The sequence below is a fragment of the Galeopterus variegatus genome, unplaced genomic scaffold, assembly GCF_000696425.1.
Source record: "Galeopterus variegatus unplaced genomic scaffold, G_variegatus-3.0.2 Scaffold634, whole genome shotgun sequence".
NCBI classification, from domain to species: Eukaryota; Metazoa; Chordata; class Mammalia; order Dermoptera; family Cynocephalidae; genus Galeopterus; species Galeopterus variegatus.
The window spans coordinates 65,905-93,465 of record NW_007726745.1 but is presented as its reverse complement, the minus strand read 5'-3'; the positions used below and the strand labels follow the sequence as shown (position 1 = coordinate 93,465).

Sequence of the window (27,561 nt, the reverse complement as noted above, 5' to 3'; positions counted from 1 at the left end):
CCATCTTGCCTCTGTCCCATATGGAAAGACCAGCTACAGACTCCATCAACGATGAAGGGCAAAGCAAACCATCACATTTTTGAAAGTGGAGCACCCTCTAGACAAATAACCTTTCTCTTGCTCATATTTTTCACCTTGTATTGTAATTTGTAGGCATTTTTACACTAAAACCTCCCTCACCCAGCACAGCTAAACTAGAAACAAAAGGAATGAAGATGATAAACAGTCCATCCCACCACCTTCCTCTGGGTAGTTGAGGGCAGAAACACTGTCTAGAATATTCTGTATATTTAAATACCACAGTACCTTGCACAGAGTGGGTGTTCAATGAATATTTGTTGGCGAAGCCTTCCCAGTGTTTACCACACTGCTAAGAACAAATAGTCAACTCATCCTCAAGTGCTTCATTTCATTGACTGACAACTCTCAAAGAATCTATGGTATAACCATTCCTATTAGAATATTATTTAACTTGACAAAGGTAGTTGGAAATGTTTAGAAAACACATGAAAGATATATGTGTTTTCTAGAGAGAGGGAAAGAGGGAGGAAAGAAGAAAAGAGAGTGTCCGTGGGCCACATTAAACAAGTAAGATAATGCTCTGAGGTCATGCTCAATCATCAGCAGATGTCCCTTCAGGTAAAATTTTAGGTGATTTTAAGGCTTGGCTCCAAAATGGTTAAACACCAGGCCTGTGTGCATCCTGTCGGAGTTTTATTTTGAGCAGCCTGTTTGCCCAAGTACCTCCCACTCTTTCCCTTCCCCACAAGCTGCCGTTCTGCTCTATGTACACAGCAAAAATGTTTGTTTTTTCCAGAGCTGGAGGCACTAACCAATGTCTGTGAATTTCTTTGTGTAATAACATAATAATCAAATCACATTAAGTCAGTGTCAGTAAGACACGTGTTTTCAATTTTAAAATCCACAAGTGATTTATTATTCATTTCCTACTATTCCATTCGTACATTTAGTGAGAGAAACAGGAAAGTTACGTATGAGGCATCACTTCCAAATTTTGCTGTAAAGTTAATTCTCTGGTTTTCTAGTTATTTTACAAATTGTCTTTCAATATTAGCATTACAGCATTTCTCACCCTGACAATGCTGCTTGATGATATCAATTTTGATCTTCAACCTTTAAATATTTACCACATGGATTTTAAAACACTTGTGTTTATTAATTGTATTAAAATTCCCTTTTATTGTTTTCATTTCACTGTATTTTCTATGGTGGTAAATAACCCATAACATGAGATCTATTCTCTCAACAAATTTTAAGTGTATAATACAGTCTTTTTAACTGTGAGTTCATGTTGTGCAGCAGATCTCTAGTACATTTTCATTTTGTGTGACTGAATCTCTGAACCGGTGGCACCGCAACTTCCCATTTCCACTGCTCCCAGCCCCTAGTGACCACCATTCTACTTTCTGCTTCCATGACTTTGGCTACTTCACTATATTTTTTTTCGAGGAAGGCAACTTAAAATCCCTGGCATACTAATACACCATGGTACCACAGAGAAAGTAGGGTCCTGTGCTAGAGTGTCATATGTCCCTACTTTTTGTCCTTTCCTGTGAAGAGAGGATACAATGAACAGAGCATCATCTTCAAGATCAGGCAGACCCAGGTTCCAGTCTCTGCTCTACTACTTATCAGTTGTGTGACTCTGGATAAATTACTAAACCTTCCCAAACCCATTTCTTCATCTGTAAAAATGTACCTATTAATACCAACTTCACAATATCCACTTTTATGAAAATTAAATGGGATGACAAACTTAACCCACCTACTAGGTGGTCAATATTTCTTGGTTCAATCGCCCCTGGCCCCAAGTTTTATTCTTGCTATGAACTGTATACATGGAATGGAAGGCCAGTTGTGTTTGACCTAGATTAAGAACATCGGTTATGTCTTTGGGGACAGTTTAGGTACTCATGCAGATGGTGTATTAGTCTGGGTTTTTGGTGCTTATAATGGAATACCTGTAACTCGGTAATTTATAAAAAAGCAGAATTTTTTTCTTACAGTTTTGGAGACTGGAAAGTCCAAGGTCAAGAGGGCCCATCTGGTGAGAGTCCTCTTCTTGGTGAGGGCTCTCTACAGTGTCCTGTGGCAATGCAGGGTATGACGTGGTGAGGGGTGAGCAAGAGCTCACTAACATCCTTCTTCCTCTCCTTATAAAGCCACTGGTCTCCTCCCATGATAACCTATTAATATAGTAACCACTAATTCATGAATGGATTAATCTGTTCATGAGAGTATAGCCCTCATGACCTAATCACCTCTTAAAGGCCCCACCTTTCAAATGCCACATTGGGGATTAAGCTTTAACATGAGCTTTGGAGGGGACAAACATTTGACCTATATTAGGTGGACACTGCAGTAGTCATTTAAAACAATTCTTTCTTCTCTCTGATCTAGTTCAGTGTGAAAATATAGTTTTCCATGGCCTGTTGATGTCTTAATGGGACCTTGTTTCTTAAGGGTGTCGTACACCGAGTGTGATAGATGTGATTACTCCTAAGTTCCATAATCTATCTATAGCCGTGAGCCATAAGAGACAAGTCTTAATGCACAGATAAACATCTCGAGTTCTCTGATGAACTAGGCGTGGAAGTTTACATGTATAGAGCTATAGTCTAACCATATATAATGCCTACTTAATTAAATCAAATAATTTACTCAGATAAAATATAATTCAAGCAGACTTTGTAGCCTGTAAAGAAAAAGGAATTAGCTTGCAATGAACTTCCTTTCCAAAGAATAAAGCATAAAAGCTCCTTTTCTGGAAGATTTTACAGATAAAAGTTCCTATCCAGGCCTTTGACAATGGATAAAGTTAGTACTGATCTACCACCATTCTAAAGATGCATTTATAATCATTTCAGAAAATCCAACAAATTCAGGAATAGAAGGTCAAGTTCTCTACACGGGGGATCACTCCTGTTATCTGCTGTGTTAGATGAATGAATCTTACCTGTTCTGGACAATGAATTTAATTCAACAATTACATGGTAGTACCCATCGTGAGCCAGGTAATGTTCTACCATAGGTAGGAAAAAAGCTTACGCCTCAATCAATAATCATCTCATTCCTTCTTTCCTTCTTTCAATAAACCCCTTTTAAGCCAGGCACCATAATAAGTAAGACATGGTCCTACCTTAGCAGGGCTTACAACAGTGTGCGGCATCTGCTACAGAGTAAGAGAGCTAAGTTACTACAATACCTATAGAAGCAGAAACCGATGGTAGACCTGGAAAAGAAACAGCAAGAGCACAGACCTATTTATCTACAGGGGATTTGTGGGAGATAAACATGGAAAAATAAGTTGGCATCATATTGTGGAGGGCTACGAATGCCAGAGTAAATAATATAAACTTAATTAAGTAGACATTGGGGAGCCATTGAAGAATTTGGAGCAGAGGGCTGACAAGGTAGGAGTTGTGCTTGAGGAATAAATCTGTCAGTGGTAGGTGAGATGGATTGAAGGGAATGACTACAGGCAATCGGAAGGTTCATCCCACATCCCAGGACTGCGGAGTGAACCAACAGCCAGAGTGAAAGGAGAGAAGCAAGTGTACATTACGGCACACGTCTGGATTTTTGTAGTGAAATCTAACAGTACAAACATACCTTCAAATAAAAGACCACACTTATTTCAAATGCATGCTGAGAACAGGGAGTTAATGCAGCAGTTCTTAACCTCCGGAGACTTAGAAGCAACTGAACGTTGGGTCTCCTGGATTGGCTCACCACAAACCATTGCCCTCAAAACTCCGGATTTGCTGAGAAGCAGAGGGTGCAATAAAACCACATTGTGCCTGGCACGTATTTATTCTGTAGGATGGAGGAAATCTGATCTGCTTCTTACTAATTCAGCTAAATTTCATTCAAACTGGGATTTTGAGAAACCTTTCTATTGCCCAGAGAAGGCTTAAGAGCTCACTTTTAAAGCCGTTTTCTCAAAAAGGAAACAATAGTTTTCCAAGCATCCCCGAACTCTAGAAGTTAGAGATTCATAACCCAGGGGTTGGAATGGCTTTTGTGGTAGGTAAAACAGGCTAAAAACAGCAGATTTCTCCAAAAATCAGCGTGTTGTGTGGTGGAGGAATACAAGAACTGGCCCCTCTCGAACATTTTCTGAGCGTGTTTCGTACCGCCGACGTAGCAGGTGTGGATACAGTCACCTGGAAGAGTTCATTTTGTTCTGTGACTCAAATCAGCCATGCTGGTTTTCTCTTCACTGTCAAGAACATAAAAGAAAAATGGCAACTGAAAAAAAAGCTGTTAAAAAGTAGATGTAGAGAAATAAGTTTACCCTGCTTTAAGGAAGATGCGCCTCTTCCTCCTCCTCCTCCTCCCACTCTGTGGCAGCATTGGAACAAAGCTCTTCTGGTGACAGCCATCAAGAAGTCGTGAGTACTTTTCATACACAGAAGAGCTAATGGCATAGGACTTTAATACGTTCTATTCAAGACCTGATTTTAGAGAACTTAAAATAACTTTTTAGCTCATTTAAATTCAAATTGATTTCCCAACTCCAAGTTAAATTTCAAGGTGATGGTGTGTTTTATTTTGATTTGGATTTCTTTAATTTTTTTTTTCTTTCTCTTTCTGGTGTTAGTGTTGTTGATGAGGTTATGTTGTGGGTATTTTTGTTTATTTATTTTTTAATATTCACAGCTGATTTTCTTACTTTTCTATTAAAGACTGCACTAGGCAAATGCCCTAGATGTTAAGGAATTTAATTTGTATTTCATCTCAATCAAATTGCTCAAGATTTCAGAATACATTTGTAATGACTTTGTCTTAAAAGTATGTCCACCCATGTGAGAACATCTCCCTACTTGATGATGTTATGGACCAAATAATGTATTTGGTTGTCATCAGTTTCTACCCACCATTTTCTGACTATACACAGGAAGAAATAAACAAATTTGGCCATTATGACCACTGATGATTTTTGAAAGGCTGGGGGAAACATAGTGTTTCATTTTTAAAGGTTTCTTGGCAGCTGGTTCTTTATATGAATTAATGAAAACTTTAATGTCTAGAGATGCTAAAATGTGAAAAGGGTTATCTGAATACTGATCATCACAGCCAAGTCTAAATTATGAAATTTGCTAAAAGTGCATGAAAATGAATCGAAGTGTTTAATAAGTTGAAATGAGCACTAGCTCATTCAGAGACTGATGTCCTCAGCACTTTCATCAAAAAGACTAGAAGAAATTCAAAGTGTAAGTTCTGGAAATCTCTCAATACTGTTTTCTTTAATTATTTTTTCATTTCTTAAAATAGTCTACTTAAATATTATTTCTACAGGGCAACTGCACCTTACTTAGACTATGTTGCTTCAATCTTAAAATCCTCCTGTATGCTCTCAGGAAAATTGCCATCCTGGACAACCCCACGAACCTTCCAACTTTGCATGGATCCTGAACTAGTAGAATGTTAATAAGAGAGAAAGAGCTATGCTGTAAATTTGCTATTTGTGCTTCAAAACACTTAAAATCAAACCAATTAACTTTTTCTCATCTTTTTAAAGCTGCACATTGAAAACTACAATTTCACCCTGATTCCCCGGGGTCCAGCATTCTTGAACTTACACTAGAATGCATACATCAGGAAAGTAATTTAACTGCGTCAAAATGTATCTTAACACCTATAACTTGCAGGATATTGTCGAAATTCAAAGAAAACTAACAGGAATCTGGTCTCCAGGGCCTTACAGCATAATAAGAAAGTCAGATGTGTGAATAAGAGTGAACTGTGCAACCATCCAGGGTGTTACAGCGGGGTCAATAGAAGCAAAGGGCAATATCGGGGAGATCTAGGCCCTGGAACTCCATTTTTGAGTTCACTGAGAAAATGATTTTAAAAACAAAAATATAAGTTCTAGCATCTTGCACTTTATAAACTGGCTTATTATTAAAAAGGGCACTTGAGGATGATGTTTCTGTAAACTAATTGAGAGAATTTATTCAAGTTAAATCAACAATTTTTTGCTGAGTTTCCATTATGTGTAAGATTATGCACTAGACACTGGGGTTTACAAAGTTTAATAAAATAGTTTCTGATCTTGGGATCTAAACAGTCATTTACACCAATAACTCTACAGTACGAGACATATTTAAAATCCTATAAAAGAAGACTAAACAAAGCCTGTGAATAGCTACTAACGCTGAAAGGAATTTTATGAGTACAATAACTATTAAGAGTAGAGCATTTGTGAATAACACATTATGTAAGAGGTTCAGTTGGCCTAATGCTCAAAAGGGCTGATATTAGGTTTATGTAGCTGGATCTCCATGTTTGCTTAGGGACAGTTCCGTTCACTTAAACATAGACTTTTTTTGTCCTCAGTGTCCTTCTGTGCCATAGTAACTATACTGCTTTGGGAAACAACTGATATACCCCTTGTTCAGGGAACCAGGTATATATTTGACAGAAATAGCCTTATCATATGGGTGTACTTATAGCTTTTTTTAAAATCCCAGATATTTATTCTATGTTTAAAGGTTTCTCCTAGTACCAAAATTTATCAGCCCTTATAAAGAGAATATGCCATAGAGAAGGTACTCATAAATGAAAATAATTTTTATTGAGATTTTTTCACATTTAAGACAACCCCGACTTATAAGATTTTAAAAATTACCATGCCAACAGTGCCAATACAAACTTTATAACACTAAAATTAGTAACTAAGTGGTGCAAAAATGTGTTAATATGTACATGTTTGTGATGTTCATAAAAGAACAAGCAAACAGAAAGTGAATTTCACAGTTAGGTTCAATGCTCACACACACTGGGTAACGAAACATTCTGGAGCACCTTTTTATAACCATTCCTAATGAGAATTTGGAAACCATAAAACAATAAAATCCAAACAAAGGTGATTAGGATAACTGTGAATGCCTTTAAATAATGATTTTTTAATTATGCAAACGTCTTGAATAAACCTAGCATTTCATTCCTAGGCATATTGTTAAGATTTCCTAGATTTTCACAAGCTGAATTTAGCTAAGCTATGTATAAAATTTAGCTTAACTAATTATTTAAACTTCTGTCAAGAAATGCATATCACTGTATCCCTAATTATCAAAGTAAATATACTAGCTATGCACCAAAAGTCGCTTTGGAAACAAATGTGTCATAGCCTATTCAGTAATTATATAATACATTTCAGTACTTTAAAAGCAATACCTGTTACTATTCTAGAATGGTGCTTTATTCACAGATTTTTTTTGTTTGGTTATGAATATTCACGAGATACAAAGCTGATTGTCACCCCTTGTGCCCATTATTTGAGGGCCAGATTCATACTGGCAGCATACCCATTACCACAAATTGCATTTGTACCCTGTGTCCCCCGCCCAATTACCCCAACTTTCCTCCCCCTCCCCCTTTCCTCCCCACTCCACTTTGTAGCCCAAGGAGTTTTCTCTCCCTCTGGTCACAAATTGTTTTTTATATGGACTTTTTTCTCCCAACTCTATCTTTGGCTTCTTATATCTTAGTTTTTCATTATTTCACATAGCACAAAATGCTCCCTAAATGATGCTTGATTTATAAGTTACTAATATACGGTTTAAATAAAATTTATTTTTCTTGCATTGTTGCACATTCTCTTCCTTTAGAGAGCTACCTTGAGAATTTTTTTCCATTTAGCTTTATGTATGTCCTCAAATAAGAAAGTTAAGCACTATTATTTTTGTAAAGAGCTATCTAACAACATTATTGAATCATCGTCTTGTTAATTAAAGAATAAATCAGATAGAAGTGCAAAATGGCATAATAATGGCTTGCCTTGGTATTTTAGAAAATATTGGGCACCAATTAATATTGCAACATGGCAGATATCTACTTATCCATCTCAGAAAGTCTGGAAGTGCACAAATAAAGAATACACATCATGATCACCAATTTGTTCAAAAGCTTTGAACACCCTCATGGTGAATTACATTCCATGCTACATTTTTTAACATACAGGCTATCATAAAAAATTAACTATGAGAAGATTTATTGGCTAGCTTTGTTTCATTATTGTATATTTCTTTATGTTATCTGAGCTTATGCTCCAAAGATGCAAAACAGGCTGGGACTAGGGTGGGGAGAGGTAGGCACTAGCCTCAGGTTCAAAATTTAAGGGGGTACCAGTAACTGAGTAATCAAAAGATATCATACCTTATAGCAATATTTTCAAAAATCAAAATTAATACCAAAAAATCCACGAGGAAAAAAATATCAAAAATTTAAATAAAGATCAAAAGAGATCTGCATTCTATCATGTTGGTGGACTATTACCCATTTGACTACAGAGTAAAAAGAAATAGGTGGGGAAGAAGAGAATCTTAATATTTTCTTCTTTGGTTTAAAAAGAAAAATGGATCTAAACAATATCTCCTGCTCACAGCATCATTAGTTTAGTCATATTTTAATCAAAATTGTAATTTTAGTGAATAGTAATCATTATTTCCTATCATCTTCATTTACCATGGCTATTATCTTAACTTTGAATCTACTTAAAGTATTATACTACTTGGAAAGCTAAATGGAAGTTTTAAAGAAATAATGTGTAATTTCAATTTGCTATGTTTGTAGCATATTTCCATCAGTCAGGGTTATCTTGTTCACTTCTGACTCATTGTGTAAATATAGGCATACTCTCAGCTACACAGGAAATTTTCGGTTAGTATTTTATAACAGGAGAATTTTCATAGAATACAAAAAAGGAATAGATCATCATATGAATATTTCCTTTTAGATTTGCCTTCTAGAAAAATAATTTATTTCATTTTCATTTATTTATTGAAAGAACTTATTTATTCTATACAGAACACGTTTCTTTACTCTCCTGTGTAGTAAATCTCCTTTAAAAAGTTGTCTATATTTAGTGTTGTTTCAAATTTCTCTCTTCCAGGCCAGCCCGTGGCTCACTCGGGAGAGTGTGGTGCTGATAACACCAAAGTCATGGGTTCGGATCCTATATAGGGATGGCCGGTTAGCTCACTGGCTGAGCGTGGTGCTGACAACACCAAGCCAAGGGTTAAGATCCCCTTACCGGTCATCTTTAAAAAAAAAAAAAAAATTCTCTCTTCCCATTTTCTCTCTTCTTGCACTTTTTGTTATAAAATAATTTCAAATTTATAGAACATTTGCAAGAATAGAATACTCACATATACTTTCTCCATATGCACCATTTGTTATATTCTGCAATATTTGCCTTACTGCTACATATTTTTCTCTTAACAACTTGAGAATTTGTTGTACACTTCATGCCCTTTTCTCTAAATATTTCAGCACATTTTTTCTAATAAGAGCATTCTTTTGTATAACCACAGATCAATTATCAAATTCAAGGAATTTATGGATACAGTAGTATTATCTCATACATGTTTATGTTCAAATTTTACAAATTTTCCTAATAATGTCATTTATGGAAATTTTCTTCTGATCCAGGATCCAGTTCAGGATCATGCATTGCATTTAGTGCATCGTGTCTAAATTTCATTATTATGAAACATACCTGGGGCTTTGTCTTTCATGACATTGACATTTTCTTTTTTTTTTTTTATGTCTTTTTCCGTGTCCGGCAACGGATCGCAACCCTCAGTGTCACCCCCGTACCGGACTGGGACCGGCAACGGGATTGCAACCCTCGGCGTTGCTCCCGCGCCTCGCTCAGCCAGTGAGCGGGAACCGGTCTGTATGTGGGATCCGAACCCTCGGGCGGGAGCGCCGCCGCGCTTCCCAAGCGGTGCACTATCCAGTGCGCCACCGGGCCGGCCCTACATTGACATTTTCTAAGAGGCTGATTGTTTGGGGGTTTTCTGACATTTCCTGTCTACTGGAGTCAGATCTGCTTTGGGGGCAGGAACATTACACACATAATGCTGTGTCCTCAGTACAGTTCATTAGGAAGTGCATGATGTCAGTTCTTTCATTATTGGTTAACTTTGATTACAAGATGTTAACTTTGATTACTCAGTGAAAATGGTGCCCCCTCTACATTTGTCCACTAAAAAACTATTCATTTTTCCCTCTCCCATTAATAAGTCATCTGTGGGGGGATGCTTTGGTATTATATAATTATCCTACTGTTATTTAAACTTTCTCTTAATAATATTAATTTGAGTATCCATTAATGATTCTGGCCTGAATCAGTTATTACTATAATGACTACAGATGGTAATTTTTCAACTCTGTTATTTATTCTACATTTATTGGTTGGTATACTCTGTAAGGAAGAGCTTTCCCTTCTCCTTATTTATTTACTTTCTTGCTTACTCTCAGTATGGACTCATTGGTTCTTATTTCAGTCAATGGTTTATATTTCATTCTTCAATTATTCATTGTGAGACCCAAATTTTCCTGTATATGCTCAGAGAGACCCCTTAAAGTTGCCTTTTTAGTCATTTTTAAATGATCGCATCATTTTTCAAGCTCTCTCTTATTTTCTGGCATAATAAGATGCTACAGTTCATCTTGTACATTTCCTGTCGCAGTCCTAGAATCAGTCATTTCATCAAGGTGGTCTGGTTCCTTTTAACAATAAATTGTATTCAAAAACCAAAATCTGGGTGCTAAATGTGCTCGTTGCTGCCAGGGTGTTTTTGCTTGTAGGCATACTGTGAAATGTGCTCCTTTTAAGTTCATGGTCAACTCTCAGTCTTCAGCGCACTTGACCCATTTGATACTGATGACCACACCTTCCTTCTTGCAATACTATCTTCACTAGGTCCAGGACATGATGATCTCTTGGTTTTCCTCTGTTCTCAGGGGATACTCCTCCTTTAATTTTCCCTACTCCTTCCCACACCCTTCGAAAGTTGAAGTACTCCATAACTCAGACTTTGAGCCTTTTTGCATTTATATCTACACTTACTCCCTAGGTAATCTCATCTGACAGCTCTTAAATTTTTATCTCTAACCCAGTCTTCTCCCTCAAGCTCTGGATTGTACATCCACTCATGTTTCTACTTGGCATCTTCACCTGAATTTCCAGTAGACATCCAAATTCCACATATACAAAATTGAACCACTTCAGACCTGGCTACCTGAAGCCTTTCTCACCTCAGGTGATGGCAGCTCTATTTTTCCAGTTATTCGGTCCAAAAACGTGGAGGTACCCAAAATATACTTAGAATCCCACCACCATTTCTACTCCCTCCACTGCTGCCTCATGGTCTGAGCAGCCATCCTCCTGCCTGGATTATTTCAGTAGCCTCTCAACAGGTCTTACCGCATCAGACCTTGCTCCTGCCATCTGTTCTCAACACAGGAGCTAGGGTGGTCCTTTTCTAAAGTAAGTGCGTTCATATCACTCTTCTGCTCAAAACTTTGCAGGGGTTCCGCATTTCACTCAGAGTAGAGCACAGTGTTACCATGGCCGACTGAGCCCTGTGTCATTTTCATGCCCCGCTTTGCCCTAAGACACTCACTTTCCCCTTTTCTGTCCTCCCATCCACAGTGAGCTCCTGCTGTTCCTTCCTCATGGCAGCACCCAGGTATAGTCCCACACTTGGTAGTTATTCGAGCTGGTTCCTCTCTATGGAAGGTGTTGCCCCAGATATCTGCTTGGACAACTTCCTCATCTTCAAGTTTCGATTAAGTGTTACCTTCTCATGAGGCCAGTGCTGACCACCCCAACACAGAACTCTTGATTCTCCATTCTTTGCTCTCCTTTTCCCCCATTACACTTATCGCCTCCTAACACACTTTATAATTTAATTATTTTTTATGCTTATTGTTTATTGTGTGTCTCTCTGCATAAGCTCCATGAGGGCAGGGATTTTTGTTTTGCTCATGGAAGGTTCTAGAACTGAAGGATCCCATCAAGCATCTAGAACAGTGCCTGTCCCAAAGTAGGCACTCAATTATTTTTTTTAATAAGTGAGTGAAGCACTTTATCCTGTACTTTAATTTAATAAATGCATGGAAATGAGTGAGAATCCCCAGTAGAATGGAGTCCACAAATGGCATCATTATTGTTGATGTGTGCCTAAACACAACGTCAGTTGTACTTCACTTATCTGCATATGTACTTGATTGCCTCTTTCTACTCATGAACTCTAGATCTATTTTTTTAAATGAAAATACTTTTAATTAGGCAGCATTGCCCAAGAACAGTAGGTTTTGTCCACTCTGAATTACGCCTTTGCATGTATAATACAACCTAAGTAACAAACTGATTGTGATTATTCACTGCGACGGGGGTTGGAGAGGGAGCATCCATTGTTTCCTCTGCTTCTGTGATTTTGAGTTCCATAGGGGAAAAAAGGAGATGAGAGAAGGGATGATAGAAACCAAAATTAATTTATATGTGAGCTGTACATTTTCCCACTAGACTGTTAAATTGAATCTACATCAGAAATTGGCAGCAAACATCATTTATGTGGCCCTAGAGTGATTCATATAATTTCAGATGAGATAAGACATACCTTGACAGACCTTCAAATAATGTGCTTGGGGTATTTCTGGACAATTGACATGATGTCAACAGTCAAGTTTTGAAAGGCACTAGTGACATGAGTATTAAAATACCTCCACTGACAAGATCAGACTTTTATGGCCACCATTAAAAAGGAATATTCCCCTTTAGGAAGTAAATATCCTCTCTGCTTCTTGTCAAAAGCATCTATGTCACTTTGTGCTGAGATTATTGATTCCCTTGCCAATGATGTTCCTGGGACATTAGGAAACATTTTCTTCGTGTCTAGCCTGGTGCACTCACACTATTCTAATCTATGTGAAAGAGTTCATCAGACTAGAGAGAGTATAGAATGAGAAACTGGTCTAAGTTTTTGGGGCCTCAGTTCCAATACAGCAGAAAAAAAGATAACCTCTCTTTTCAAATACATACAGAAGTGTGTAAATTTCACTTACTATGTATTCCATGTCTTCCAAAATTACATTCAGAAATATCTGGACAATTAATAAATGTAATATACAAGAAATATCATTTATGTTCTAGAAGAATTTCAAATACAGAGTTAAATTGACCATATTTAAGAAAGTAGTGAGAGCATTTTTTAAATTTATCTCCTTTCTAATACTTTATATTGTCTCATAATGGAAAAAATAGGCTCTCTTTTAAATATATAAACTTCTGAATTTGATTACTTTCCACAGATACAACACACTCAGGAGAAATTGGCACCAAGAAAAAGGTGAAAAGACTGTTAAGCTTTCAAAGATACTTCCATGCATCGAGGCTGCTTCGTGGGATTATACCACAAGCCCCTCTCCACCTGCTGGATGAAGACTACCTTGGACAAGCAAGGGTAAGCTAGTTACCCGTCCGGTCACAGTAGGCCATGGCCAAGAGCGTGTTCCTCAGTGATAGCTGCTGGGCTTGAGTCCTACTTTGCCACTAGGGAGCTCTGTGACTCTGGGCTAGTTATTCAACACATTTGGACTTTTTCCTTAAATATAAAATGAAGTTAATTGACACACCAACTTCATAGGGGTAATGCAACAATTAATGAAGTAAAGCATGCTTAGCACATGCTACCTATTTTCATCTTTACAAACATGCAAAATATACTTGTGCAACACTAAATAAAGTAAAATTTTGAGCTGGTAGATTACTAAATGAGGAAATAACTACCTTTTTAATCCATTAAATTATCTTATTGTAGTAGCTACACTGAAAATAGCCCAATGATCATCAACTCTTAATTCCACTTTAGGTGACTAATACAATGCATTATCCTTTTTATAATTTCTAAATTTATTCAAATAATGTTTAATAATTTTATAATTATTTTTGCAATACGGTGATCTGACTGATGGTGGAAATTAATATGTGACAATCTAAAAAAAACATTTATAGGTTATCTCTAGCTCAAACTGCTAAAGAAATTTCAATTTCAGGAATAAACTGCCCCATTTTAAACAGGGGTCAAAGGTAGTGTTTTATAGCTTACATGCTAAGTAGTATTATACATTATACTATCTATATACAATTAAGAAGTATATACTATTTAGAAATGAAATGAATAAGTAATGTCAGGAGAACTAATTCCATTATTTGGGAAAAAAATCACTAACAACCCAAGGCCTGAGAGTGGGTGAATGTTTGTTTGCAAGACCAAGATCTCCCAGCACTGGAGCGTCGCCGCCAGAGCACTCTTGCTGGTGCCTCTCCTGTAAGTAGCCACATCTCGAGAAAGGTGATGTTCTCTCAACATCACCTTTCTCGAGATGTGGAAAAACAGTCCACTGGAAGTCCAGATACCAGAGGCCAAGTCCTGGGTCTGCCCTTAGCATTGTGTGATTTGAACAGAAGGCTCACTCAACCTAGACCTCAAAAATAACACACTATCCCTTCATTTTTCTGGGACATTGTGAAGGTCTGTGTGTGTCATGCCAAGACTGTCTCATAGGACACAGAGAAGCTGTGCAGGGGCAGGGAGCAGAGGCAGTGGCTGTGAGAAGAGAGAAGGTGCAGTTTCAGGATAAAATCTACAACTGCAATCTTGCCTTTAACCTCGAGTTAACACTATCTAAGTCTAAGCATGGGGCACTTTAAAACAGAAAAACACGGTAATCAGCCTGCACTGGACAGTAGGTCTTTAAGTTATGCAATATTTTTAATCACCCACTCTTCGGTTTCCTGTTACAGTGGTGACTGTCACATTCTATTCACGCTGAGCAGAGCAATGTGCTCAGCAACCATTTTCATTTCATTTTTTAAAAATTCATTGTAAACCTCCTCCCTTAAATGTCTAGTAGTTTGTGATGCAGAGACTTTTCTGGAACTATAATCTAACAGAAACCTAATGTGTATGCTTACTATGAACCAGCACCGTTCTAAGCACGTTACATACATTACCTTATTTAGCCCACACAACAACCCTATGAAGTAGATAATATTATCAGCCACATTTTTCAGATTAGGAAACTGAGGTACAGAGAGGTTAAAGCGTTTGCCCAAGGCCCCATAGCCACCGAGAAATGTGGCCAACATGGGACCAGACAGTTTGACTCCGGAGCCTGTCCACTTGAACAGTGCTGTTAGTGAGTAGACTAAGGTTTGTTTTACTACATATGTAAGCTGGACATAGAGAGTAGTATTCCACTATTTTCAAATCTTTAATTGTTAAATTCACTATGTCTCAGAGTAAATGTTTGAGTCCCCTATATGATTCATTTGAGTGCTAGTTTTTGTTTGCCTTTTCAGCATATGCTCTCCAGAGTGGGAATGTGGGATTTTGACATCTTCTTGTTTGATCGCTTGACAAATGGTAAGTTACCCAAAAGAATTCTCACTAATACATTTACACCATAAAGTGGGATTAATTTCATAAAAAACAAGTTTTATTTTTAAACATTGTTATTCTTTTTCCTTCCTCCACTTTCATAAATCTACAGCCATTCAAGAAGAATCAGGGCAAGGGAAAATTAATTCAGATGAAGAAAAAGAACTTAATTTGGCCTTAGAATCTTAAGGCAAGTTTCCTTCTGACCTTGATGATCCCAAAGGAATGCGGAAACCACAGATTAGATTCTTTCCCTGCAGAATACTTTGGCCACGTCCAAAAGTAGGAAGTTCATTGTTAGTCGATGAAAACTAGAAACACAAAATCACACCTGATCAATCCTGATTCTTGCAGGGCAGGGTCCTCGTGCAGTTTTATTAAGTGAGCTGAGTCTGCCCAGTTGCAGCTATTGCTCAAATATGCTTGTTGTCATCAAAAGAAAATGATTTCTGGGGAGAGAATATAAAAGCTTAGGCTGCAGCTGAAGGGAAAAGTAAACATTACCAATGGTTTCACTTTTTAAATTTTTGTGACTATAAATTCCTTCCTTAAGAAAATAATGAAATCCTATCATATTTTCATCTACTCATTAAATAAATACTGGTGAGCTTAAGGAGCCAATGAAAGACATCACATTTAATGCTGATGTTTGTATGTCCCATCGTCAACCAGACTTGTGTTTAAAGTTCATTACAGATGGTTTTCTCACCATTCTATTACTTGATAAACAATGTGCACTTGAGAGACACGTAGCCTAAGACCACGAAATGGACCTTTACACTGTGGAAACCTAATTAGATCATAGCAGGATGGATCATATAATCTTACATTTCATTTGGCTCAAATTAGCTGAGAAATGGGTACTGGAAAATGAAATTACCTGTGAACAAAAGAACTTAAGTGATATTGTTTAAAAGAGAGTATAATCATGACTCTCATAGAAATATAAAATAAACACATCGAATGCTTTATTTAACTCAATTAATTAGAGATCTTGTAAGATGCTACAGCTAGTTCAAAGGAAAATTGAAAGAAACAAACATATATAACCAGTAAGAAATGCTGAAATGGATTTATAAATAGCTGCAAAACTGGGAGGGGGAAATCAACTGTATTACCTGAGTAATTCCATTTGCAAGTCTATGGACAAGAATCATTTGCAATGCTACTAGTTATTTCTAACTTAGAGAGTTGTAAAATAGCTTAAACACCGTAAAATTTGCAGAAACCCATAAAATTAGGTACCCTGGAAGAGTGTACTTAGGCAACACCTATTTTTCCATTTAAGACACCCGGTCATCTTCTTGGTCAGTTTCAAAGTCTTACATAAACTCAATAATGCTTTTAAAATTCAGAATTATTATTCTTAAATAAACAATATTTCTTGAATGTTTGCAAGTTATTATAGCTTCAGTTTTGCATCCACCCTGGCTTGTATTCTAAAATATCTCATAGTCAAATCTCCTCTTAAATAATTTTCCACAGGATGAAGAACAGGCTATGACTATTAAGCAATATTGTGGTTTAGATACCCTTGTAAATGTAAGAGTCAATTGGAAGTGACTTAAGGTCATTAACTTTGTCTTAGAAAAAATATACATATACACACACATACATGTCTGTGTGTGTGTGTGCGTGTGTGTGTGTCCCTGACACCTCAGTGGGCAGATTCCTTCTAACTCTTAATGTTTTCATTGCCCTTGGTATAGGAAGAAAGTCTCAGCTAATAAGAGAAAACTTAAGACCAGAAAATGGTAATAATATCCTCTATACTTGAAAATTTTCAAATCTAAAGGAAAAATGATTCTATCAGAGAAACTATTACAGAGACTGGATCTTTTTGTTAGTCTTGATATTTTAGTGGTGATTAAAAATGAGTTAAAGCAGGTGATTGTTTTCCATAGGAAACAGCCTGGTAACACTTCTGTGCCACCTCTTCAACACCCATGGACTCATTCACCATTTCAAGTTAGATATGGTGACCTTGCACAGATTTTTAGGTAAGTCCTTTTTTCCATATTTCTACCCTTTTTCCTATGAATAATGGCAATGCATAATACTCTTTAATATAAAGTGGCGAGAACGACAGCATGGTGGATAAAGCCCTCAAATTAATCTTAAATAATCTCATCTTAATTTTATTTATTTATTTTTTTATATATTTTTTTTAAATTATTTTATTTTATTTATTTTTTTTTTTAATTTTTATTTTGTCAATATACAATGTATATGATTATTATGGCCCTTCACCGACACCTCCCGCCCTCCTCCCTCTCTCCCCTCCCCCCCAAGAATGTCCTTTCCGTTTGCTTGTTGTAACAACTTCAAAATCATCTTAATTTTAAAATATAGCTTATCCATTTTAAATCATTGAAAAAATGCTTAGTTGATTAGTTATGTTTGTAATAAATTAAATCCACATAAAGAAAACCATCAAGAACATATAGCTGTCAAAACAGATACTGATCTGCTTACATATTAACAAAACCCCAGCAGGGTATGCCTCAAATAATTCTCATCAGAGCATGAGCTGGTGAAAATCTTCAACAGGCCTTTTTAAAAAAATAATAACTACCATTTATAGCACTCATTATGAGCAGGGGACTTTTGGTAAATTATTTCTAGCCATTTAAACAACTCTGCAATTTGGACATTATTATCACTATTTGGCTCACGGTTAAGGAGAGGTACAAAAAGGTTCCATTACTTGCCCAAGTCCAACAGCTCGTAAGCAGCAGAACCTCAGTCCAAGCATCTGCCAGTCTGACTTGAAAGCCCCCTGTCTTGTCACTCAACTCTGCCATCACTCTTATTCAAAAAGCAGCCTTAGTTCTTCTTTGACTTTGTGCATATTCTTATTTATCTGCCAGTGAATTATCCAGGGAATATTTGTAATTACCAAATGGCTTCCCTCTGCCACTTAGCATGTTTCTGGCTTCAACTTGCCATATGTCTTTGCTTTGAATTTAGAAGCAAACTCAATGCCATCAAGAGTAAGGCAATAGTGACAATGACAATAACAGCAGCCACAACAACCTGGCTTATGTGGTGCTTCCATCTGCTGGGAGCTCTTCCAAGGACTTGCATATATTAACACATTTAATTCTTAGAGCAACACTTTGAGTTCACAGCTATTGTTATCCCCATTTTATAGAGAAGGAAATGTGTGGTTAAGTAATTTGCCCAATACAGAGAAAAAGTGATAGAGCCAGGATTTAAATACACTCATAAAATAAACCTGCTTAATAAAAGGTATACGTGGCACAACAGAAATAGTAAAACCAGCTACAGCATGCCTTTTTTCCAGAAACACAAATAACCTCAAGCTGATTGTATTTTAATTGATTGAGCAAAGTAATGACCATGAATAGGGCCAAATAATTTTAATCTGTTTAAAGAGGGAGATAGAGATATTGGAACCCAGAGAACACGTAAGGAATGCAAAGACTCGACAACAGCATTAACACCAGAATCCATGGGCTGAGAGAATATGGCCACACTTGCAAATCTGGACTTTCTATACACACTGAATGTACAAGCATACTTCAAAAAGTTCGTGGAAAAATAGATTTAAAAGATAATCTGAATCTTTCCATGAACTTTTTCACTACCCGTCACATTACTTCCTAAGCATTGCCTTGGTTGTCAGCTGAAGCAGTCTAGTGGCTTCTGCATGGAGCAAACCAAACTTGCCTAGCCTACGTCTCTATTTGATTCCAACATTACCCTAAGCCTTGTATTACATCGGGGGAGTATGAGAGGTGATGCCTTAACTTGAATTAAGTAGAAATAAATTCAAGGAGTCCTCAGGTGGATTAATGCAGCACTTTGAATTTCTGCTGGAAGAAGCCCCAGATTTGCTTTGGCCAGCATTTGTATTCAAGTGATAAACCAATCTTTGGATATCAGTACTCTGGTGCTACTAGAGCTTCTTGAAAGGAAACCTCATTTATGGAATATAAATGGTAGCAAACTTAAATAATTGAACCATAGTGTGAAATAAAGTTGTCCTCTTCTTACATATTTATTTTTCCTGTGAAGGAGAGCCTTCATGAATGCCAGAAAGGGATGATTTATGAAGGAGGCAAGAAATCCCAAGCCCTCACAAATCCTTTTGGCCTTTCTCCCCTGTGCTCTCTCCCTACTCCCTACTAGAAACAGCCCAGTAGAACTGCCAAGCTTGCCAACCACATTCATTTTTAAAGGTTCCCTAGGCATTTTGGAGGGATTGATATTTTTAAGCAAAAAGAACCCTCAATAAGTCTGAGCTAGTATGCTATTCCTGTTTTGGTTTTAACTGATTAAGTTAACTGTTTACCTCCTAGTCATGGTTCAAGAAGATTACCACAGTCAAAACCCATACCACAATGCTGTTCACGCAGCCGATGTCACCCAGGCCATGCACTGCTACCTGAAGGAGCCAAAGGTAAGGCTAGGCCCAGCTATCTCCTCAGCCATGGGGACATGCCAAATAAACTACATGCAAGGCCCCAAATCACCCAACATATCTGAGTTACTTTGTTATGGGTCATTCCCAATATGAGTACAAATTATTTATATTAAAGGTCCAGTATCATCTCTGAAAATCTTATAATATTCATGAAAAAAGACATGAATTTTCTGAAGTTTTCTTTCATATTTTGTTTATTTTCAAGGCTGCATTAGGACAAAAACAACCTTCTCTGTGACAGTCTACATCTTAGATATCTTCAACGGTCTCAAGAAGTAGCTGTTTTGCCTTGGACCTTTGCCACAATTAGTACTAGCACTGAACTTTACTGGGAAAAGTCTCCCACCTCATGGTTTTTGACTGACAAATAGAATCAAAACTCCTCAAGGCTCAAGTTCCATTTGCTATTGAGCCAACAGGACATCCTGATTCAGGGCCCAAGAAAACTTGTGAATGTCAAAGACCTCTTAGCATGCATGCCTTGATGTGATAAACCAATCCAAAGTTAAAAATTATGTTATTATAACATAATCATAATGCTTATTATGCAAAATCTAGGCAGTTCTTAGCTGTAGAAAATATTGTTGGTATAATGTACAAGATGAGTTTTCTTAAGATTTTTGGAAAATGATATTATGGTTTAAGACCGCTTAATTCAATCAGTTTTAACACCCCACTAAATATACAGATGCTTTAACATCAGCCACTAAATATACAGAGGCCAACAGCCGTTCTCAGAACAAAGCTGGGTAAATGCCTCATCCCTATAAGATATCCCAAAGACATTAATGGTTTTGTTTTTTAATCTCTAAGTAGTCTGAAAGTTGTAATATATCATGCAGTTGTACTTTTAAGATTAGTATTAGATTCCCATTTTTCTGCTTGTTTTCCTAGCTAACCAAAAAATCACACATTCTCCCACCATTTATTACACATTGAAGAAATATGCAAGTTTTGCAATTCAGTCCACTTCTTTCAAAGTAGTGGCAAAGATATATGAGATAGTTGAAATACAAAAATGATTTTTTAATGTGTCCATCACTTCAGCTTCAACTTTTTCCATCATTTACAGCTTTCTTTGAAGAGCAAGGCTGATTTCAGGCTCTGCCTTCTCCCAGCCTCCCAGCAGTTTTGCTAACAAGTAATGCCATTACAACAACAGAACAGAGTAGAAGTAGGAGAAGGGAGATACCAGAATGATCTACACAATTTGAGTTTATTCAATTACTTTCCACATAGTCCTTTCTTTTTTCCCTGCAATTCTATGTGAATATCACTTCTTTGAATGCTTCAGAGAGTAAATGTCTGGCAGACAGGACTGAACAGTGCCACAGTGATTCATTCTGTTTGATTTAGCCAAAACAAATGCTAACCTATGTGTGGAAACACACTGATCAATCTCCCAATTTAATTTTTTAACAGCTTGCCAGCTTCCTCACACCTCTGGACATCATGCTTGGACTTCTGGCTGCTGCAGCACACGATGTTGACCACCCAGGGGTGAACCAGCCGTTTCTGATCAAAACTAACCACCACCTTGCCAACTTGTATCAGGTAAAGGAGCCCAACATGGAGCCAGACACAGTTCAGTCAATTGCCTTAGGCCCTGTGCTCAAGCCTAAACCTTGCTCTTAGAGATAGCCTTCATTCAGGGTCAGCCTCAAAGATGGAGACCACATCCAAAGAACATGGGTTTGAAATAGGTCCAGCATATTCCCCAAGGGAGATAAAATTGATTTACAAGGATATCCAAGGAAGTCAATATGCTACAAAGCAGGTTTGAAATTGTCCTAAATCAAACAGGGTCCCTGAGGCTACCCTCTCATGCTTTGAGAATATCTGTCTCCGTGAATACTCTCTTGTACATAATGGCTAGTTGAAAACAATTCTTGCACAGCTTCTGTAGATGTTTCCCAGTTGCAATCCTAATTCAGACTCGAGTCTCTGGGGCCATTTCTGAACTTCTATTGGCTTCTGAGTCAGAGGTAGGTTATCAAAGACAATAGGCATTTTTTGTTGTTATAAAATAGTCCAGGCAGCATGTTGAACTATTTGGGTTGGCCTGAAGAACTCTTATCTATGATATTATTTCAGATATTAAACTCTATATCATAAATGAATTACTCTCAGAATTTTCAATGTGGTTCCTTGGATACCTTCAGTTGTCATTAACAAATTCATATCAGAAAAGGGAGTCATTGATCTCAATTTTAGTAGATCTTTTGGGAAAAAATGAGTGCTGAAAGAATTCCTGACAGATCCCCATAAAACAGCTGCATCAGACAAGATTTTGCAGTTTCTGGATGTATTCATTTCCAATAAAGTACAACTGGAAGATGAAGAAAAGCCTTTCTTCATCCAGTTGATTAGATTTTGGCACAGGTAGGAACTGGCATTCCAAGGTGTGTGGGTCCACCTGGCCTGTACTTCAGCACTGGACTCCCTCGGGCTGTTGGACAGCACCTGAAGCTGGGACAGATATGGCCATGTAGAGGGGGGCAGGATGACAGGACTAAGAAAGCCTTTTGGTAATGAGCTAAAAATTAAACAAAAAGAAATTAAAAACTAAATTTTCTAAACCATCTCAGGAACTAAATTTATTGCTTGAGAAAAACATAGACATTTGACTAGGGAAAAAATGAATGACTGTCCTAAGAACCCCTAGATAGGTTTTTTTATTCCTGTCAATTCTGACTTTTTCAAATGTCTTGTATTAGACCAAGGAAATCAACCGACAAGGCTGGCTACTTGATCCATTCCCATACAATGTAAAAGCTTACATAGTTCTAATTTTTCATAATCAAAGAAATCATATCAATGAAGTTTAAGAGAGTATCTACTGTTTTTGACTGATTTGTATCTAAAAACAAGGTCATAAAACTGTACTTCAACATGTAGTATATAAAAAACACATAATGAATTCTCACTAAAGACAGGAAGTCAGAAAGAAATATACCAGATGATAAAGAAAGACATAAAAACAAGAAAATCAGTGTAGAATTTCATTGATAGTAAAGAATTAAGTTCTCACTGATAATTAACAAAAATTGATTCTCAGAAAAAGATACTCCAATCTATCTGATTCAGAAACTAAAGATTTTCTCAGAAAAATAATTTTTTTACTCAAACTTTTGAAGTGCAGATAATTCTTAATAATTTTTATTTCAATTTCTATTAAAAATAAGCATTCTAAATAGCCAAATTCTACAGTCTTTTCAATGCAACATATACTCTTGTATATTTTTAATCAGCAACTATTTATTGTATATATCAGCTGTTATACTTGGATCTAGGAGTACAAAGATGAATAAAACACAGTCTCTACCCTCAAATATTTGTTTAAACTCAGATGTGCAAAATCCAAGCAAACAATCCCCGTTTGAAAAGGATTTGAGGAGTTAGCTAAAGATACACATATAGATACAATTTTTTTTAATCTTTAACAAGTAAGTACCTATGCTGTTCTTTGTATCCAAACACGTTACTACAATAAAGTGAGATATTGCTTTTTCCAGGCATTAATTTATCCATCTGAACTGGTCCCTAGTAGGAAAGGGAAGGATCTTTTGATAATTACTGGGGAGAAATTGGGACCCAAAAAATACATTCAAGATACTATCTTCATCAATCATCTGCTCAAACAGCCTTAGGATCTCTTGGAGGGTAAAGACCCATGTCTTCAAGTTTTCAGGACAGTGTTAGAGGCAAACCAGTACCACGTAGTATCATTAAGATACTTCCAGTGTCTTAGAGCTGCCTAAAATAAAAGCTGAAACTTATATCAGGCAAATTGTGACTTTACATATTGAAAGTAAAAATTACTTATCCTTTTAGGCTATCAAGGCCCTATTGGTTAAGACATACATGAGCTTTCAGGAAACTACGTACAAATTTTCACAGGTTGTACCTATGTACATTTTTCTAGGGAGAGGATCTCTAACTTACTCTCATCAAACTTTAAAATTAGTTATAGATCGGAAAAAAAGAACCATGGTAATGAATGAAAAAAGTATATGTACATATATACACAACAATTAAACACTCACACACACACACGTTTGGTCAACAGGAATATCGTAGAAAGGATGTGCCAAGAATTATGTGTCTTTGAGAACACCCTGTGCGTGACTTTGCTACAATCCAGACTTACTATAAATGAGATAAAATGGAAGAGGGCTTCCTCTCCCTCCTTTTGTTGGCTGTACTCTTTCAGTTCTAACAAATAAGATCATTGCATAACGCCCAGCATGTGCTTCTGCCCTGAGATAAAGAGAGAGCCAGGGCAGCTGGAGTGAAGGCCAGGTCAGAGGCTTCCCTCCCATTGTCCCCTGTCTGGGCTGAACTGCCAACCAAGTTCAACATGAAGGCATTGAAGGCACTTCCACCTGGCACCTCTCTCATCAGACTGGAAGCAGTCCAGGCTTCCAGGGTGGACAAGAGAGAAAGGAGCCTGTCAGAGGTAGAACCCAAAATTGACTTCTGTCCCTCCACCCTCCAGCCCCACATGTGCACATTTAAAGGTGGGCTCAGCAATTACGCAAAGCGAACATTAAATCAGATACAATATTACTACGATTACAAAAAAAAAATCACTTTGTTCAATTTAAAATTTAATTATTTTTGATAGAGTGCAACTACATATTAACTGGTAACATAGCACTCTATATGAATAAAATAATAATTAAATGTTCCATAAACACATTTATTGCATTCTATAATGTCTTGCAGAAGTTCATAATCATTTTTCTTTGTCACTTATCTGAAGCACTTGGGAGGGTCAGCATTTTAACTGCTTTTTATTGTTAATGTCTCTGAATCACAACCATAAAGTTGACAAAGCCAGGAGGAATGTTCTTTCCATGTCATCCTATGACCTCTCCTCAAACAAGCATCTGCAGAGATTATACACAACCTCACAGTTTCTAGAGTATGAAAGGTGTTTGGGGCAAGTAGTGTTAAAATTACAAAAGGAAGGCTCAAATTTGATTTCCTGTGTTATAAAGTTTCTGCCAGCCCCGATCTGAACACAAGCCAGCCCCATGGACAGCAATGGAGATCCACACTTCTTGATCTCAGGTCAAAGTCTTGGGCAGATGCAGATCAAATCAGAGAAAGACGCCTTTAAACGGGCATTGAACAAGGCAGTGCCATCATTTCTTCAAGGACCACAGTCTTGTTTAGGACCAAGGCAGCTTCTATTCCTCTGAGACCTCCTGGGCTGGGGCACTTGTAGTGTTACCATGGAGACCACTGGCTTATTAGGGAAGAACTCTGCAGGCTCCATTATCTCCTAGTCTTGCCACTCATTTCGTGAGTAATCAAAAATGGAAATACAGACTATGTTCCTGTTGTTTTTCTGCCTATATCCTCTGGATTTCAAAGGTGCAGTTAACTCTGATTCCTGTTGTACATCAGACTTGGTTTATCAACATCATTGAAGTATTTTAATCAAAGAAACTGTCCAACAAGTACGGGGGAACAGCTTACAGTTGCCTTGTGTGATAGCAATTCTGCTCTGCCAGATTCTCTTTGACAAATAGCCTCTTGATTTCATTTGAAAACACGTGCTGTGGTTTATTAAATGCCAGGTGTGTTGTTATTAGCAAACAAAGGGATTTTTTTGTTCTTAGTGTAGATAATACTTGATAATTCAGACAAAAGGAGAAGTAAAGGTTCAGCCTTTAAAATTTTACGTGTTTTGTTTCCTCCAAATTAAAATTCTAATAGGTTTGTTGCCACAAAGGAGGATGTTTACTCTTTCAACTTTAAAATGAAGATTATTCTTAAAACTCCCAAGTATAAAGAGTTTGAGACACTAGGACCCATTGTTGTTATGGTAACGTGAGATTGCTGAACCAATGCTTCTTAAACGCAGACAGATGTGGTACCTACCTCCTGTGGTATTCTACAACAGGCTGGGATTTTAAAGGATATCATATCATCATATGTTCAGATCTCCATGACCATTTCTGGTGGTTTTCTTCTTTTTCTCGATCTACCTTTTGTGGATTTATTTATTTATTTTATTTTATATATTTATATTTTTTATTTTATTTTATTTTATATATATATATATATATTTTCTTTCTGGCTTTTTAAATATATTTTGCTGATCCTGGCCATTGAGCTGCTTCCCTGCTAGGAAGGACAGAGCACCCTAACCTCTGGCACGCCACTCAGAAAGACCAGTTCATTCAAGCCTGCTCACCAGCCCTTGCCTCTCCCCTAGTTCAGGGCACCTGCATCTCAACCTTCTCATCTACATACACTCAGCCTTGCCTGGTTTCCACCTTTTCCCCATTGTGCAACCAGAAGGAGTTTCCTGAAACTCAAATCTGACCACATGAGGTTTTGCTCAAAACCCCACTGATCCTCAGGATCAACTCCAAATGGCTTACAGCAGTCTACAAGCCCTGTTCTGATCTCTCCCCATCTCCACATTCCAACCTCCCTTCCCAGCATTACTCTCCCAGGCTTCTATGCATCATCGGGTCTGAACTACTTTCTGTTTCCCAAAAATGTCATTCATTCCTTTATTCATTCACCAAATATTTATGGAGTACTTAATACATGCCAGGTGCTGGGAATACAGAAGATGAACAAAAGGAATAAAAATGCTGATTTCTCCTAGGAAAAACAGAAAATAACTAAGAAAAATATGCTGCCTATTAGAAAGTGACAATTTCTAAAGATAAAAAAGAAAACACGGGAGGAAGATTTAAAGTGTTTGTATTGCTTGCAGATCTTCACACACATGCTCTTCCTTCTGCATATTTTAATCAAAGGTGCTATTGTATAGTATATTTTACTGAAATATTCCTTACAGTATAGTATATTGTCTATACTCTGACTCCTCTCTAACTCGCTCATCCTTTTGATCTCAACTTCGACACAATCTGCCTCCTGAAAGCCTTCTTTTTCCCTAAAACTCCATCTTACATGCCCTTTCTACATGATTTCACAGCCCTCTATCACTTCCCTTGTTACAGTATTTATCACTCTAAATTGCCATTGCCTGATTAAAGGTCTCTATTCTCAACAGACAGTAGGTTTCTGGGCTTCTAACTCATCCACCATTGTATCTTCAGTATCCAGTGCAGCTCTGGTGTTCAGTGAATATTTGATAGCTACTCCTGCTAATCATTACTTTCTTGCTAACGGTACATCATGCAGAATGAGTAGCAATGATTAAAAAATTCTTTATAAGGGTACTTCAAAAGGTTCGTGGAAATACAGAATTGAAAAATAACATGAAGCCTTCCATGAACCTTTTAAAGTACCCTCATATAATGATCTTCTTATTTGCCTCTTGGAATTGACAAATGCTATCTGATATATGTTATTTCTGGAATCATTTAGCTGATTCTGGTTGTCCGTCAGTGAGTAGTGGGAGAAAGCCAATGGCTATAATAATTTTTAAATCTCATTGGCTTTTGCCTAAGTCTAAGAATGCCACAACAGAAGATCCCAAGTCTGGCTTCTGTTAAATATTGACCAAAAATCCAAATAGGACTCTTTTTCTTCTAACTTTTGTAGCTACTGAACTTTGGGGTTTTGGAAATTAATTACTCGGTATTCATTCGACAAATATTTAAGTGGCACTGTGCCACATACTGTGAGACAAAGATGAATAAGAAATGCTCCCTGCTCTCAATAGCAGTCATGGATGGCAGCAGTTTCAAATAGGGTATGTGTGCCCATGGGATACGTGAAGACTTCCAAGGGATACACAGGCATGAATAATGTTAACAGAATTCATTTCCAGGTCCTTAAACTGACCTGCCTGGAATGCGCTTGCAGAGCAGCCAAGGCAGTTCCCCTTTTCCACTCACCTTTCACAGTCACCCT

At 37.2% G+C, this 27,561-nt stretch overlaps 1 protein-coding gene across 2 annotated transcripts in view; it reads left to right on the top strand.

Moving 5' to 3' along the window:
- Positions 1-27,561, top strand: part of PDE7B (phosphodiesterase 7B) — a 205,728-nt gene that overhangs the window by 154,216 nt on the left and 23,951 nt on the right. For both annotated transcript variants that reach the window (XM_008570842.1, XM_008570840.1), the window contains exons 3-7: positions 13,132-13,283; positions 15,185-15,248; positions 17,168-17,263; positions 19,589-19,689; positions 21,136-21,267. In XM_008570842.1, the coding sequence (XP_008569064.1) occupies positions 13,132-13,283; positions 15,185-15,248; positions 17,168-17,263; positions 19,589-19,689; positions 21,136-21,267 (545 nt within the window). The remainder of the gene's footprint in view (positions 1-13,131; positions 13,284-15,184; positions 15,249-17,167; positions 17,264-19,588; positions 19,690-21,135; positions 21,268-27,561) is intronic.